The 17765-nt window shown below is 47.8% G+C and overlaps 1 protein-coding gene across 2 annotated transcripts in view; it reads left to right on the top strand.

Annotated features, from left to right (window-relative positions):
• LOC119185076 (uncharacterized) overlaps positions 1-17460 on the top strand; it is a 38329-nt gene extending 20869 nt beyond the window's left edge. The window contains exons 4-7 of one of the 2 annotated variants that reach the window (XR_012894452.1): positions 7483-7560; positions 7643-7865; positions 13704-15860; positions 16353-17460. Coding sequence is in view for 1 of the 2 variants with exons in the window: in XM_075890609.1 (XP_075746724.1) it covers positions 7483-7560; positions 7643-7865; positions 13704-14776 (1374 nt within the window). In the remaining variant the exon portion in view is untranslated. Of the gene's footprint in view, positions 1-7482; positions 7561-7642; positions 7866-13703 lie in introns of both variants that reach the window. The other variant, XM_075890609.1, reaches the window with a different exon arrangement.
• The last annotated feature ends 305 nt before the right edge of the window (positions 17461-17765 follow it).

Below are 17765 nucleotides of genomic sequence, written 5' to 3'. Positions count from 1 at the left end.
GACCGTTACCTACATCTGAAGAGAAAACTGATCCGCCGGCTTTCACCTTCACAAGACGAGAAGGTGCGTCGCCTACTCCAGCACGAAGAACTCGGTGACCGCAAGCCATCGCAGCTCTTGCGTTACATGCGTGACCTCTTGGGCAGCACCCCGGTCGACGACTCCTTCCTCCGTATCATCTGGCTTCAGCGTCTACCCTCACATGCGCAGGCCATCCTCCAGGTGCAGCCGAATCTGCCGCTGGACCAGCTCTCTCACATCGCTGATCAAGTCGTCGAGATTTTGTTGCCAGCATCGCCTCTCACCGTCAACGCCGTTGACACCTAACAGCAGCGTCCAGCAGCGAGCTCACGCGCCGTGTCGACGAAATCACCCGTCAGCTAGACTCAATTCAAAGGCACCTGGATCAAAGCCCGAAGCTGCGTCCACAAAAATGCTCCCAAAGCCAAGACAACAACCCCGCTTCACCGCACGGAAATGATAACGGCCCCTGCTACTTAATCATCGCTGCTTCAGGGACAAAGCCCGGAAATGTCAACCATCTTGCTCAGCTGGACGTCAGGGAAACTTCAACGGCAGCCCGTAGAGACAGCCGCGAGCTGCCAACTTAGAGGTCGTCGCATATTCGTCACCGACCAAGTCACAAAGTGGCCATTCCTCATCGACTGTGGCTCCAACATCTGTTGCTTTCCCCGAACCTTCCCGCGTGACAAGCGTCCTTGCACGTCCTTTGAGCTCAGTGCGGCAAACCATTCGATCATCAAGACCTACGGCTCGCTCCGCCTTAACATCAACTTCTAAAACCTGTGTCGAGATTTTCCGTGGAATTTCGTCATCGCCGACGTCGCAGAGTCGATCATCGGGTCCGACTTTGCGTACTACAGTCTTCTACCTGACTGCCGATATGACCGACTTATCGACGCTACAACAGGCCTCTTCACGCCGGGCCAACATGCGACCACCCAATAGCCTAAGGTCAAGGCACTCACCATTGGGAATCAGTCGCCATACCATGACATCCTCGCAAAATTTTCCGACCTGACTCGACCTAGCGGGCGTCCGCGAGAGGTGCGCCACTCAACCATGCACTACATTCTTACTACTCCCGGTCCCCCGGTCTCATGCCGCGCCCGTCGGCTAGCCCCGGACCACCTACGAATCGCACAGGCCGAATTCGAAGCCATGCTCCACGAAGGTACTGTCTGCCGCTCGGAGGGGCCTTACGCCTCACCGCTTCATCTGGTACCAAAGAAGACCAATGGCTGGCGCCCCTGCGGATATTATCGCGCCCTCAATGCCCGCACTGTCCCCGACAGGTACCCCGTCCGTCATATACAGGACTTTGCACACCGTTTAGACGGCAGCACTATCTTCTCAGTGGTGGACCTCGTAATAGCCTACACACAGATTCCTGTAAACCCGGATGACATCCAAAAGACCACAATTATCACGCCTTACGGTCTATTCGAATTCTCTTTCATGATTTTTGGTCTACGCAACACGGGGCAAACCTTTCAACGCTTCATTGACGACGACGTCCGCGGCCTGGACTTCTGTTTCGTCTACCTAGACGACATCTTGATCTTCTCTCGCAACGAAACGGAACATAGCTAACACCTTCGTCAACTGTTCCAGCGTCTCGACGAATACGGCTTACTCATAAATGTTCAGAAGAGCACGCTCGGCGCCCCTGTTGTCACGTTTCTTGGCCATGAAATCTCTTCAGAAGGAACTAGACCCTTGCCTGACCGCATCCTGGCCCTGCAAAATTATGCGCTGCCTGCCACAGCGAAGGACCTCCGCCGTTTCCTGGGCATGTTCAACTTTTACCGGCGCTTCGTGCCTAAAGCGGCCACATATCAGGTCCCTCTCCATGATGCATTGGCCGGCCAACGCAGCAACCATCCTGTCACTTGGACCCCAGCCTTAACGCAAGCGCGAAGACTGCAAAACTGCCCTCTGCAACGTTACGCTCCTCTCCCATCCCAAGCCAGAGGCGCCCCTGGGTCTTTTCACAGACGCCTCTAGCACCGCCGTCGGAGCCTCTCTCATGCAGCGTGTGGGAAACAACTGGCGCCCCTTGGCGTTCTTCTCGAAGAAACTCTCTTCCCCGAAGCCGCCCCCGCCTTCCGTCAGCGTCGGCGATGCAACATCGCCCCCTGCGGAGACGACCTGGCCAGCCTACTACAGAGAGCTCCTTGCCATCTACGAAGCAGTGCAACACTTTCGCCACATCCTCGAGGCACGGCACTGCATCATATACACCGACCATAAACCTATCACTTACGCCTTTTCCCAACGCTGCGAAAAACTTCCACCGGTCCAGCAGAACCAGCTGCCCTTCATCGCTCAATTCACCACAGATATCCGCCACATCAGCGGAAAGGAAAACGTGGTCGCCGACGCACTCTCTCGCGTCTCGGCTGTCGAGCTACCAACCGTTACAACCGACGCCCTCGCCGAAGCTCAGAAAATAGACACCGAACTCCAGCAGTTCCTCAAGAATGGCTCTTCCCTTCAACTTCAAAAAGTTACCATACCTGGGTCAACGGACGCTCTCTACTGTGACATATCAATAGGTTGAGTGAGACCATACGTCCCTTCTTTGCATCGCCAAAGCCTCTTCAACCAGTTACACAACCTCAGTCATCCCGGCATCCGAGCTTCTACACGCCTCGTGACTGACCGGTACGCGTGGCCCTCAATGCAAAGGGACTGCCGCACCTGGGCACACACATGCATTCAATGCCAGCGGGTCAAAATCTCCCGGCACGTCACGTCGCCACTCGGAGAATTCCCCCTCCCGACAGAACAGTTCCAGCACGTCCACATCGCCATCCTTGGCCCCCTCCCACCAGCGGGCCCTTACCGCTATTGCCTCACCGCCATCAATCGTTTGTTACACTCGTTGGCCCGAGGTGTGGCCGCTCGAAAGGATCACCGCAGAAGACGTCGCACCAGCCTTCTCCGGCTTGGTTTCATGCTTCGGCACTCCTCGTCCAGTCACCACCGATCAAGGAAGGCAATTCGAATCTCAACTCTTCAGGATCCTCGGGCTCTCCACCGGGTTCGAGCGTTCACGGACAGCTAGCTACCACCCTCGCGCCAACGAGATGATTGAACAGTTTCACTGGCAGTTCAAAGCAGCCATCATGTGCCACCCTCACTCAACCTGGCTCGAAGCTCTCCCTGCCGTCGCTCTCGGTCTGCGCGCAACTTTCAAGCCAGACATTCAAGCCACGCCTGCAGAACTCGTCTACGGGGAGCCGCTTCGCCTACCTGGAGAACTCCTCTCCGCTCCGACCTCTGATGTAACCAGCTCGGATCCTGCAGACTTCGTCGTTCCACTCCGTTCCACAATAGGCGCGCTGCTCCCCTCACCATCGGCTTGCCACATCAAGCCGACCCCGTTCGTGTTTAAGGGCCTGGCAACATCGCTCGCATGCCTTCCTCCGCGACGACACCGTACGCGCACCTTTCCGGCCGCCTTACTCCGGACCTTACAAAGTCATCTGTCGCGACGACAAAACATTCACCCTGCAAATCAGTGGAAAGGATGTACGCATTTTCATCGACCGCCTAAAGCCATCATACATCCTTTCCTAGGAGCCTACCAACCCCCGCACGCCTCCCGTAATTCGCCGACAACAGCCCGCAACGCCTAGGCTCACACCCTACACCACCCGCCTTGGACGCCAGGTGCGGGTCCCCAAACCTCTTCAACCCTGAAGGCTCCTATCTGCGTGGGGGGGTTGGTGTGGTGAAACGGGTCGGCGCCGCTTCTGCGCCTGCGTGTCGCGGGGATGCCTCCAAACACGGGCGCCAGCGATAAGAACACTCTCGCCCGAAATAAGCAAGAAAACTGTGTGTGTGCCCCGATTCAAGGGCAGTCATTGTAAAAAGTTCCGTGCGGAAACATTAAAGTTATGTTATCTCACAGAGTCTTATCTGCCGCCGGAGACCGTCTGAAAAATCGCTGAAAAGGTATTTTGGCCCCTACACAATTTTACAATGCCTGAGTGACGTTAATTATGTGGTCGTTCCTGACAGCCCCTCGACAACTCACTAGCAAAAACCAGAAATCGTGCACGTTGTGCGAATGAAGCCCTACTTTCAGACTTATTTACACCATACATCTACTTCACCGTCTTTTGTAGAAGAGCATCAGGGTGCTGCTCTTTGGAGGGGGACCAATGCCGCTTTGAATATGCAACACCAAGAGAACAACGAAAAACACGCGCAGCGAGAGAAAAAGACGAGGTTCTCTTCCGATAAGTTTGCCAGTGTTCTGGTACAATTAAAGTGAGTTTCTTGTATTCAACCGCTGCTGTTTCTGCATTGTGATAATATTATGTCACCTAGAAAGAGGTGCCTAAAAAGTAAATTACAAACAAAACAAAATCCGCGTGCACATCACATTTTTTATGTGAAGGCGCTGCAGCAGATGGGTTACAATGTCAACGAAAACACGCCTTCATTTGCACAACACACTTTGTTCTCTTTATAAGCCAATTCATTCTGTCATGAAGCTAACAAAAATGAATTATCAGAAAAATTATATCTGATATGACATTCTAAAATCTTAATTACCATTGCGCGAAAAGGACCGTTTAGGTACATTCATTTTCTCATGTGAGTTTAGAGTGAAATGCTTGACATAAGAGCTTTAACTGCAGTTTAATTCGACGCAATGATAGCAATTCCCATCCTTGTACATTTTATTTTTGTTATAGCTGTCATTTTTGAGTAATGGCTTAGGACAAACCTTAAAGCGCTTTTCTATATTTTTTAATTTTTGTCACCTAAAGACATATGACAAGGGATCTCATACGGAACAAGCATACAGTGAATGTATGCTAAATACACCGTTGATTGTAAACATGCCGGCACCTGTCTCAGGCTTCGCTGTATAAAGTATAACGATTTGGCGACCTTCGTCACCACTGAATCAACAAGAGCATTTCATGAGTGGTCCTCCATGGTTTTTTATTCGTTCTCCAGCTACCTGCGGCTGCCCAGAAAAAACCTGCTCTTCTTTTCCCCCTTGCAACACCCAGGTTTTCAGGGGGGTTCTTCAATTCCTTCAGGGCACTGGACAGCTATTTGTAGAAGGTGGTCGGCACGTCTTTCGCCATAGACGTCACTTTTGTTTTCTTACCCCGTCTTTAAATCTCTCTCCCTCTTCTCCTGCAGACCCCGAGCCATTCTTCAACTTAGGGCTGCAGAAATAGCATCTTTTGCACTCCTCATGCTCCTCCTCCAATCGCTCGCAGCATTTCAGCATTGTCTTCGTTGAACCTTATAGTGTTTCGAAATATCAATGCTGTCTTTTTTTACATGAATAACCGTTTCACACCACGCTTGAAAACAAAACTAGGGCTTGAATAGCGCTCATATACGCACTCATTTGGAAAATAGGCATTTATAGGCACTATAAAAACACCATAAAAGCCCTACTTAATCTCTAATTTATGCTCATATAGCAATATGGCACGGTAGGAATGCAAGGAACAAAATAGGCATTTGCCTATAATTCGATCTCTAGTTATCACCATAAAATACTTAAGGTTATAGATGATCTGTATGATCTGAAGCCATTTTAAGTGCATGAGGCACATGGAAACTGCAGCACCTCACTTAAAACCTATTGATGATGCATTTGCCTTGCTTGAATGTTACATGCTGTAATGAAAGTTAAAAAAAAAGAGTGGTTGAGTATCCTAGACATTGTGGTACTCTCCTTTGGAATGGGTGGCCAGGGCTCAGACATAAGCACTAAAATGGAAATTTAATTTGTTTCATTTCAATTTCGTTAGAGCAGCAATCGTCACACATGGCAAAGGGATGGACAGTGTTCTTGTTGAGTCAGCATTGCTTAAGCACTCAAAACGAATATCTTAAATGTCTATAAGGTCGAAGATATTCTTACAATCGTTTCTAGCACTAAAAAGGCCTATATGCAGTACTGGAGAGGTATTCGCCTAAACATCTTCCAGGATTGATTATAATATAAAAGGTTCAAAAGCAAACATGAGTATATACAGTCAAACCCCTTTACAAGGGACACTGATGTAATATACAAACGGGTGTAAGTGACATTAATGTGTCCCTTTCAAGGTTGGGGTGGGTCACAAAATGCATTCGTGGTGCCCTGCTTATGAGAGACACCTCATAAAAGAGATGAGTATTGCGCCCAGGTGCATGCCTGGGGTTTCAACAGTAGTGGGTTTGACTTGTTTGAGCACAATTAATGTAAGTTATATAAGGTGAAGCACAGTACAGTGCCAGAAAAGACATGTGCCAGGTGATTTTACTGGAGGGGTTTTATGAGATCTTTTGCAGCAGAGCTGTCGTGGTCGATGTTCGCCATATGTCATTGACATGTAATGATTACCGTCATGTCGTGAACCGGCACCCACTCAGTCGCCGCCTGAGCACACAGTACGAACGATTAACGGGAGCAGCTGCAACCTGCGACCCTGTTCCGTATTTGCTGCCGGTATGTACATTTTTAGTGGACCGGTGCAGTATTAGGATTTTTCCAATTTCCGGAAACGTTCTACACTGGAGCTAGTAGGGGGTCCCTCCTATGTATGGCTGACGCAGAAGCCTAGCTAATGTTCCAGCCGCACACAGTCGTACCATGCACGATTAACGTCCCCTATCCATAGCTGGTCTCATTGCAGCTACACGGGTTCGAGCGAATAAGGCGACAGGCTAGGTCAACAACAACACTTTATTGCTTGGCATTAGCAATAGCGCGCAAATGTCGTGAGGAGATAGTACAGAAAATAAGGGTAGATGCTTACTTCTTGGTCGTTGTCGTCCTCGGCTCCCAGGAGGGTTGCGGGTTCGGCCTCCTTCGTTCCTGGCCGGAATCAGAAAGGGCGTGCGGCCGTTCGCACGCCAGTTTTTCCCCTTCCCCAGTTTCCCTCTCCCTGTCGAGAATAATACCTTTTCTCGCTGAGGGAGGGCAAACCGTGTTCCGCACGCCGGAAAGGGGAAATCGCGAGCGCCGGCTGTGGGGGTATTCCCGCACCTAGGCTTTCGCGTTGCCGTAAAAAAGGGAAAGGGAGGCTGGGCGCGCGTGCTCCCCCTCAAGCTCTACTTTGGAGTTCTACACTGGAGCTGTTCTTGTCGGAGAGTGAAGAAGGTGTGTGGTTAGAAAACACTTCCAGAGAAAAAAAAAAGAGAAGGATAGAGAGACAGAGGCTCAAATAGAAAGATAAATAATAGACAGCAAGCATAGCCATGTATAGTAATAGTATAGAAAGGGTGCTAAGACAGGTGAAAGAGTAACAGCCTTGCCAAGCCAGGGCCAGCTTGATGCCCATCATTTTTGCTGTGTTACAGTCTTGTGTAATTTTGTGCAAGCCATGCAGACCTGTTCAACATATGTGAAATATTTATTTTAAGGATTTCCATAGGTGCCCATTTTGTTGTGTATGTCCCAGTAACCCATCCTTTCATACACTATTGCAGGATCCTAGACTGTTGCTCTCTGGAGATGGAACCATTGGGTGCATGCCAAGACCATGTCATAGCAGCAAAAGAGATCACGTAAGAGGACTTTAATTCTTTTTCTTGGCAATAATAATCTTTGCTGTTGTCACACGTAACAACACAAGCCGACTGATTTCAGGATGACATTGCAGCAGAGGCAGTGTATCGGTCATCACTATATCTGGCCTGTCAGCCGGGAAGAGCTGTAGAAACGTCACGAGAGCTGGCGTGTGAGCTGCACCACGTTGCAAATAAATTGGTTCAAGCTCAAGTATCAACCCGACATGAAGCATCACAAGCAAATGGAGAGAAAGTTCTGTCCACAAGTGCCACACAAACAGATGTTCAAGCTGTTGCTTCACGTATGTATCTGCATTCATGGTAAGATTGAAAAAAAAAAAATAGAAAACAGTGTGGTTTTGCTCCAAAGTGAAGAAAGGAACACTAAATTAACAAATCAGAATGTTATATGAGGTAAGGTTAGCAGCTCAATCCTCTGGCATCCCATCTGGTGTCACGCTAGAAAACAGTGCCATTGAAGAATATGGCCGCTCGTGTGAAGTTTGTGAATTTCGTGCTATCTGTCTCTTTAAGGGCTGTAAACCACCCCTGATATTTTTTCAAACACTTCAAGTAAACACGCGCATTGTGTGTGGAATGCCATAGCGATCAACAATTCTACAGGTGGCAGCGCTACGTGCTGCCGGCGCTCCTCATCCAAAAAACTATCCCTCCTTTTTTCCGGGACTTTTCAGGCCTCCGCCTGATGCGCCGTTCCATACCTCTGACATGCCGAGCGAAATATGCTGTGATTGGTCGAGCAAGAGCGTAAAAATTCGAGTCAGTCTGCAAGCAGCAGTTCGTGCCGCTTGTTGTTGTTTGTCGTGATGCCCACGTGCATGTGCCTCATCTCTGGCGGAGGTTGTCTGGCACGGCGTGTCCCTGTATGGGTCCATCGCAACAGCGATCCTTTGAAGGCGTGTGCCCAATGCAGGGTCCATATCGGCACAATTACCGCAGCCACGGTTCGCGAACAAGCGCTCAGCAATATCACAACTGACGGATTCTACAGCCGGAGTTGCGGCAACCGAAAGTAGACGGTGTTTCAAAACAGCGCATCACTGATCACGTACGCCATGCGAGATTGGGAGGCGCACTCGTGAGAGGGCAATGCGGCTAGGGAGAGGGTACCAAGGGAGGGAAGCGCAGGAGAGAGTGAAATCAGTAATCATTGCGGTTTCAATAATCAAATGTGTCTAACTCCGCTATTACTGCACCGTTCTGAAACATTCTCACAGCTTCGTGTTCGTCGTACACTCGTGCGCAATTTCCCCATCAGAAATGAATTTCGACCTCTGGGTGGTTTATCGGCCCTTTAAATGCAAGATACATGGTGAGAGAGCAGAAAGTACAAATGGTACCAAGATATGAGCCCCCCCCCCTGTTGTGGTGGTCTAGTGGCTAAGGTACTCTGCTGCTGACCCGCAGGTTGCGGGATGGAATCCCGGCTGCGGTGGCTGCATTTTCGATGGAGGCGAAAATGCTGTAGGCCCATGTGCTCAGATTTGGGCGCTCGTTAAAGAACCCCAGGTGTTCGAAATTTTCGGAGCCCTTCACTACAGTGTCTCTCATAATCATATGGTGGTTTTGGGATGTTAGACCCCACATATCTATCAAGATATGAGCCATCAGCTGATGGCTGTCAAGATTGCACGCACAACTCATCCCCCCTTCTCCCCTCTGGTCCTCTTTCAATTTTTCAGCTACACTTGGATGAGCATTAGCATGGTTGAGTGGATTTGCAAAAACACAAGCCCAGAACACCACCTGTCTAGCTCGAATCAATGAATTGCAAAGACTTTGTACAAGCCCCTTGTGTTCCAGACTGAAGCTTAGCACTGTACTCAGTTCAAGCGGTGTAAGTGTGGTAGGACTGCCGACAATTGCAGGAGTGGAACAGCTGAGCCATTGTGAGCCAGACTCACGTGCGCCATCCTGTGCCGAACCACCCCTGCTGGGTCAAACTTGCCGTAGTGCGCCACAGCACCAGAATTTTGCCGCAAAATGAGAAAGCGATCAAGCACCGTACCTGGAAACGTGGCGGGAACCTATTTTTGGTTTGATTGAAACGGTTATTGTTTCCGTTTCGAAAAAGTTGTGATCAACCTAGGAGCAGCCGTAAACTTTGATCCTAAAGCTGTGGTCACGATTGCTATGCATGCACGATCACTTCAGGCATTAGTGCAAATAGCTCATGAACCCTTCCACATGCTGCAGCACTCTCAACATGAAGAGACAGCAAGAGGAGCATCTCTCCCGGTTTTGTAGTGTTGCGCGATATCAAATCTAAATGAATTGGCTGCCAGCCGTACAATTTCTTGCTGTTGCATTCATTGGTTCGCATATTTTGGTGAAATTGTTTTTTAATAACATAATGGCAGCATTCGAAAAAGGAATCAATGATGGCAGTAATGGCGCTCGAAAGAAGGGGGCAGTGTCCGTTTCCCAGAACAGCCTAGGAAAGACATGTGCACATGACTGTTCATTGAGCGTATGCACGTACTCTCATTCACTTGGCCACTGTGCTTGGTGCTCATTCAGGTAAGCCTTGGCTCGTTCAGGTAAAGAAAAGAAATGGGTGGCTGTACATAACTAAAAAAAAACACCCACATCTTCTCACAGGAAGAACTTGGGCAAGTGCGTTGCAGAGTAGTTGGGGTATGTTGCGTAATTGGGTATGGTTTGGGAATGCTTATTTGTTATTTCGTCTTTATCATTCTTATTTATTGAATGAAAGAGAAGTGTTGCTTTCAATGAGTGGTGAGACGCTGATGTTGGGTTGTGCCCCACTATTGGTTGAAGTAACTGCTGCTTCCATCGCATCTATTTGAGTCGAACAAAGCGTCAAGTCAAGCGGAAGCCAAGTAAAGACATCCTTGACTGAATTCTAAACACGCAATCCAGTGCCTACATATAAGGGGTGGCCAGTGAACGATTGTGCTGCGTGAGCAGTCGGTTTTTACTAGCAGACGCTACCTGCGTCGGCTTTGTGAGCAGATTAGATATTAGCTGAACCTCGTATCATTTTCTATGGCCATATGATCAGCTAAAGTGCAGGCTAGAGGTGACTGCAAATCAACGCTATCATCGCTAAATATTAGCAGTGGTAGTGTGCAACAAGAGAAAGTTTGTCTAGAATCGAGTCCATATGAAATGCTGCTGAATAATTGACAAAAATAATGGAATTGAAAATCGAGTACAAAAGACTTGTAAATATATCTGCTCATGCCTTCAAGCACCAGCTGCTCTACAGTACCCGTCTCCAGGCTCTCTCGCCTTCATTCGTACAGCACTGTGTCAGTGTTGCTTTTTGTCCTTGTTTGTTTGTGCGCTAAAAAGTTAAAATTAATCATCAGCATGCCCAAATATATCTTCTTTCACGTTTTCACCATGATCTTACATTGTTTCCTGCAGTGGCAAGCGTGCACTTGCTGGGCACTTCAGTAGCCGAGATGCCAAGGTATCACAACGCAATTGGGGTGATACCTGAATGGAGTGCAAATTCTTGCTCTTTTCTGCATTGTCCTTTTTTTGGGGGGATTAGGGGCTTATTGAAGTATGGTTGAAGCTCCTGACCTCAAGGGCTGAGCTCAGTGGGCTGGTTATATTTTTATGCTAACAGTTTGGCAGTCTTACAGACTGGCCTTCTCTGTTGGAGCCATGGCTTGTTGATGTATTCTAGCAAAGTTCCAGATTTTAAAATTGCTTCAATAAATTGTCTGTACGAGCATGTTGATCATTAATTTCTTGTGCCAGCAGCGATGCAGCCTGTGAATGATCGAAGTAACACTTGCCGGAAATAGATTCAAACCTTAGATCACTGGTTGTCGCGAGAATCGTCTCTTTTTGTTGCGTGTAAACAGGGAACCATGACCCTAAGGTCTTCAGCAATGTCTTAGCAAATAGAGCTGCTGTGTTTTGAATGTTAAAGAGCCTGCAAACAACCCCAAGGTCTAAAAAATTTAATAAAGAGAAATATGCCCACTTTTGCTATGTGAACAAGCTTCTGCTAGAATTTTGTGAATATGTGTTCTAATAAGGAAGTTAGAACATCTAATTCAGCCGGTTTCAAATTTTTGTGCGGCCACTCGCCACTTATTTCTGGGAAGCAGTAGCCCGATGCCATAACTCCGGTTGCTTTGGCGACATAACACGTCATCCTAAATACGTCACCAGTATACTACAACCATAGACAGAGCGGGGCTTCCCCCTCATGAGTTCTTGTCATAGCAGTGCAAACAGGAAACACTAAGCGAGGAGCACTACAGTGTGATACGTACACATTTTTATCTTGGAGGCTTTCGTTCTGGCAATACCGCTTCTCCCCAAGTCTCAGGCTCTACAAAACGACAGAGGGCAGCAGAAAAAAAAATAAAAATGAGGACAGCGCAGGGCCAAGGCACTGTTTCGTAGGGCAAGGAACCTGTCGACGAGCCGAGTGGTGCATTGCCCATGGGCAAGCTTTGGTCAGACTGTGCGTACAAGAGGAGATGGTCAGGCAAGGGAAACAGGCGTGGGAATGTTTTTCGAAATGGAGGATACGCGCGTTGTACAGTGCTGTAATATTCGACAAATGTGATCGCGGTGGTTAACTGTACGAATTGGCGAGCTTGTTTGGTGGGTTTATAAAAAGTTTGCTCCCAATTACTTGCCCTTTAAGAATTGGTTCTGTCTCAGTTTGTCATGTGTCTTTTTTTCGTGTGGAAATGACATAATCTTCTTTAAAAAGAACATCCGCTTGCTTTCAAGTTAGGATGTCATTGAAAGTTTTAATGAAAAGTGTACCATCATGAGATTAGCATTAATTTTAGCCAGCCCATCCAAACTAGGTTGCACCATTGACCTTTTTTGCTTTTCAGTTACTCTTCCTGACAAATTATTTTCAACTTCAACTACTAGCTGTTCATAAGTTGGATGCAATTATTCGACTAGGTATATTATGATTCAAATTCAAGACTTGAGCACTTGTACACCCGTGATTCGCGGGCTTACCAAACGTTATGAATCGTGCTTAACACTCGCCATATTAATCAGTATAACCAATAGTTATTTCCCCTTTCTTGCATTTTGAGTCCTGAATCACCACTGAAGGGGGTCGATAAGTACTTGGGGATGCGGAAATATTTACGTGTGTGAATTTGATGCAGTGCCCTAATACGAGTAGTAGGTATAGTATTAACCAGTAACAGTCGCTTACAGTTCAGGAGAAGACTGTGCGAGCACGACTGCCTTTCAGTGGTAAATGGTTGGTGCGCTGCAGTTATTTGAGCGATGCTGACAATATTTTGATAGGTTTCAACTTAATATTGTAAGTTTTAAAAACAGTTCCTTGCAAAATGCACACACACTGTGGTAGCTTGGCATGCGCTGTATCGCGCTGCTAAGCTCGAGGGTGCGGGTTCAATCCACGGTCGCAGGTACTGCCTTTTAATGGGGGCAAAATGCAAAGAATGCCCATATACCTAAATTTAGGTGCTTTACAAAGAATCCCAGGTTGTGTGAATTAATCCTCTGTCCCCTCATTACAATTTTTCTCATATAACCAGGTCATTATATTGGGATGCAAGACCCCAGGAATCGATTGAATAATGCGTTACAGTTCTTAGTTGCTCTGACAACCATGAACTGTAACGCCATCTTAACCTTTGCAGTCTCCTATCTCTTCTTATTGATTTTTTAGTTTGCTTCATATTAACTTCTTGCACAATTTCTTTTTTATGCTCCAAATTTTGAAATGAGTCATGGTTCTCTTGTTGGCCGGTGTTCTATGAATTTTTCTGTACAAAAAATTATGGGCATGAAATATTTTAATGGCTTAGTATTGGTGCATATTAAAGGAATTTGGCCTTTTAGATGCTGCATTTGAATAACAACTATATTGGATTCTATTTTCTGGAACCTGGCCTTTGAATTTGAAGCATATGTATGGATCAAGCGCAGCGATATAGTAATTCTTATGAAATGTGCTGGGTTGATACACTATTGCCATAACAGTAGCTCTGGTTCCGCTGAAGCACAGTGGTCATCTGTATGCTTATATGTAAAGCAACAGTGCACATTGCCAGCTGTTACAGTCCAGTTCCACTTATTGTATGACACATGATTTGTGTTGCCTTTGTGTGCTCTCGATGGCTTTGCAGGTTCCTTGTCTTTTGTGGCCCCGAAGCAGTCTTCTTCACTGGTGTCTGCACAAAGTCGACTGCATTCCTGCCAGTGGTGCACCTATGTCACCCGCCACAAGTCATCTATGAACAGACACCTTCAGAAACGCCATGGCGAGCGCCCCTTGAAGTGCCAGTTCTGTCCAGCATCATTCAATCATAACTCCAAGCTGGACGTTCATGTACGCACTCACACAGGAGAGCGCCCCTTTTCCTGTGTCCAGTGCAATGGATCGTTTTTTACGAAAGACCAACTCAAAACGCTTATGCGGAGGCACACAGGAGAGCGTCCCTATTCTTGTGCCCACTGCAATGCATCTTTTATAGTGAAATCCGCGCTCAATCAGCACATTTGGTCGCACACCGGAGAGCGTCCACACAAATGTAGCCAGTGTACCGCATCCTTTACTCAGAAAAGAAGCCTCGTCCATCATATTCTCTTGCACACAGGAGAGCGCCCGTTCTTTTGTGCCCACTGCAATGCTTCTTTTTCAATAAAAAAGTACCTTGATGAGCACCTGCGCACTCACACAGGAGAGCGTCCTTTCTCCTGTGTTCACTGCAGTGCATCATATTGTCGGAAAACCAGCCTCATCAAACACATGCGCAAGCACTCAGAAGAGCGTCCTTTCTCCTGTGCCCACTGCAGTGCTTCATTCGTGATGAAAAGCTACCTCAACGAGCACATGCGCAATCACGAAGGACAGCGTCTCTTCTTCTGCGTCCACTGCGATGCATCCTTTATGCTTAAAAAGTGCCTCGACAAACACATCCGCATCCACACGGAAGAATGTTCCTTCTCCTGTGCCCATTGCAATGCATCTTTTTCAGCGAAAGGGGGCCTTGATAAACACATGCGTATTCACACAGGAGAACGTCCCTTCAAGTGTGTCCAATGTAGTGCATCTTTTTCTCAGAATAGCCACCTCCTTACACACAACCGTGTGCACACAGGAGAACATGCCTTCTCCTGCTTTATTTGTAATGTATCATTTTTTAAAAAAAATGACCTCATGAAACACATTCGCATACACACAGGAGAGCATCCCTAATCCTATGTTCAGTATTATGGATGCTTTTCAGTTAGAGGCTTCCTTGTTGAGCCCATGTGCAGAGATAGAAGAGAGCAGGGGTCTCTTCACTTGTGTGCACTGTAATGTAACCTTTTTTTGCAAAGAAGCGGCCTCATGACATATGTCCGCACAAACTTACGAGGTTGTTCCTCTGCTTGCTGCAGGGCATCATTTGTGATGACATGCTACCTTGTTGAGCACACTCCCTCAAGATAGCTCTCTTCTCCTGCGTCCACTGCAATGCACCCTGTAGAGAAGCCGCCGAACACTGAAATGGGTCAAACTCTCAAGTGCTCTCTAGTGGGTCTACCCAAAAAGAATGCCGCTCGCGCAGAGAGTCCGTGCTTGGCCGTTACTGTCGCCATTGTGTATACTCGCTGTGTGCCGGCTAATAAACGCCATAACAAGTTGGTGGAGAGTGCTACGATCCCCTTCGATGACCTTGGAACTACGCTCTCGTACCCTGCAATCTACCATGTCCCACGACACCTCTCAGCAAACGCCTCCTCTCATGCCACCCCCTTGTCCCGGTGTCCCCAGGATCCGCGATCCACCCATCTTCACTGGCGCTGATGGCACTGACGTGGAGGAGTGGCTCGCCATTTACGAGCGCGTGAGCGTCCCCAACAAATGGGACGAGGACGGCAAGGTGACCAACTTGGTGTTCTACCTTACGGGTGTTGCCAGTTTGTGGCACAACAACCACGCGTCCGATTTCGCCACCTGGTCCGATTTTAAGACCGCAATCATCGACGTCTTCGCCCGCCCTGCTGTTCGCAAGCTGCAAGCCGAGCAGCGCTTACGTGAACGTGCTCAGGAGGCTGGTGAGGAACACTGAAATGGGTCAAACTCTCAAGTGCTCTCTAGTGGGTCTACCCAAAAAGAACGCCGCTCGCGCAGAGAGTTCGTGCTTGGCCGTTACTGTCGCCATTGTGTATACTCGCTGTGTGCCGGCTAATAAACGCCATAACAACCCATTTTAAAGAAAAACCAACGCATCAAACATGTCCGCATCTATGTAGGAAAGTGTATCTTCCCCATCCACTGCACTGCATCTTTTCATGTAAGTACCATTTCATAGACCACATATCTCGTCATCATATAAAAAGGAAGCCATTAAAGTGAAAGGCCTACAAGCTTCCCTTAAAGGGAAGGTGTGGCAGGAAAGGCAGTTTGTTCACTCGATTTGACAGTTTAAGTTTGGTCTAAAAGAGCGCTGCAACTCTTTTTGTGAACATGATTGGGAAAGGGTGCTGGTCGACAGTCACTTTCTTCCTGAAAACATGAGAGCCAAACAATATACTATAGCATTGTCCGTGGCAGGCAGTTTAGTCTTACCTAGATCTGAAAGTCTGTTAAAAATCATTTGCTCTTCTCTCGACGAATGATGCCATATACCTCAAATTAACTGTTGTACACACCCAGAAGACACTTCTGTTGGCTTTTTTGAACATTTTGAATGCTGCATAGCTACCAGTGTGACGTGAAGTGCTCATATCGCCTAGTGCTACGTGTCTACTTCTTCTGCTAAAGCTGTTATGACCGTCGTCAGCAGGCGCCATGCTGTCGCTGAGAAGCGTAGCCGGGCCGCGTTCCCACGCCTGGAACCCAGGTTTTCTTGGAACCAGCGTCGAGAGCTGACGGGGGAGCGGCGCTCTTTTAATCCTCAAACAAGTAGCCGACTCGCCGGATGTCTATGCCCGCCAGGTATTGTCCCTGCTAGCCGGCGGATGAGACGTCGTGTCGCCACGAAGCTGTAAGCCGTTCCAGAGGGGACAACAAAGACAGCGTCTGCCTTTGAAGAAACGGCGACCGCCGCCACAAAGTGCCCTGCTAATTGAGCGGACAGATTGGCGGACCGTTTGATGTCTGCTGTCCGAAGCTTGGGACCCCTCGACCAGCGACATACACGACGAGCAAGAGCCTCTCTGGCGCCACCTTTCAGTGCAGTGATCTTGACTCAAAATTGGATGTTCACGTGCGCCGTGCATGCTCGTACCCCTCACCTGTTGTGTGTGTGTGTGTGTGATTGGTGTTCCACTGAAGAAGAAGGAGCCCGACAGGGCTTATAACGGCGCCGCAGAATGTGGGACGTCGCTCTGAACCAAGTAAAGGTTCAACCACTACGTTCGTGGTTTGTGAACTCTTAACCTCATGCTGTAAATATTTGTAAATAGTGCCATAAACCTGTTTGTTTTTCGTATCCCCATCTTGTAAGCGCTCGTTTCCTTAACCCGAAGCTACACCACGCTACCACAAGAGACCGGGTTTTGTTTTCGTGTCCTCCAGCGACTCATCCCCCGAATCACAACAAAGCTTCGAACTATCTTCATTGGAAGGCACCTGTAAAATGTGTACAAATTGAGCTCAATTTTGTGGGCTTGTGCATATATTTTTGGAGATGGATGCCAAGAGTTTCCTTATGAACTGCTCAGCATTTCTTAATGGTGCAAACTCATTTTGTGCATATCTGTATATATTTCTATGGCCGCCTACCCCTTCAGGCTCTGCTCTTACGACTGTATAATTACGAAATTTTGGTGCAGTGGTGTTAAAGAGCTCGCTTCGCATTGTTTCCGGCCTCACCATCATTGCTTGTGAGTGAAAAATTTTGTGCGTGACTGAAAATTCGAGTATGATGCTAATAAAATAAAATTCAGAAATTTCCGAGTCCAAGTAAGGATCGTACTCTGGCCCTTTGCATAGCAAGCAGGCATTCTTCCACACAGGCATGAGTCTGCTTGGAAATACAGAAAAAAAGAATTACTCCTTCTGTTTGAAATGTACTAAAGATAACTGTTATGCTTCACAAACAGATGCCTCCTCTATACAGGCTTCACACTATAACCGTGATATTGCAGTACTATTAGTCGTGGTACTAGCGTATATTGCACCGATTGTCAGTACATATGATTACCGTAACTCTATGCCGGCACACGAGTTCAGGCGCGCTTCTCTCATCGCACGT

The sequence above is a fragment of the Rhipicephalus microplus genome, chromosome 3 (assembly GCF_043290135.1).
Source record: "Rhipicephalus microplus isolate Deutch F79 chromosome 3, USDA_Rmic, whole genome shotgun sequence".
NCBI lineage: Eukaryota > Metazoa > Arthropoda > Arachnida > Ixodida > Ixodidae > Rhipicephalus > Rhipicephalus microplus.
Note: the sequence above shows the minus strand (reverse complement) of the source record. Positions and strands in the feature narration are given on the sequence as shown.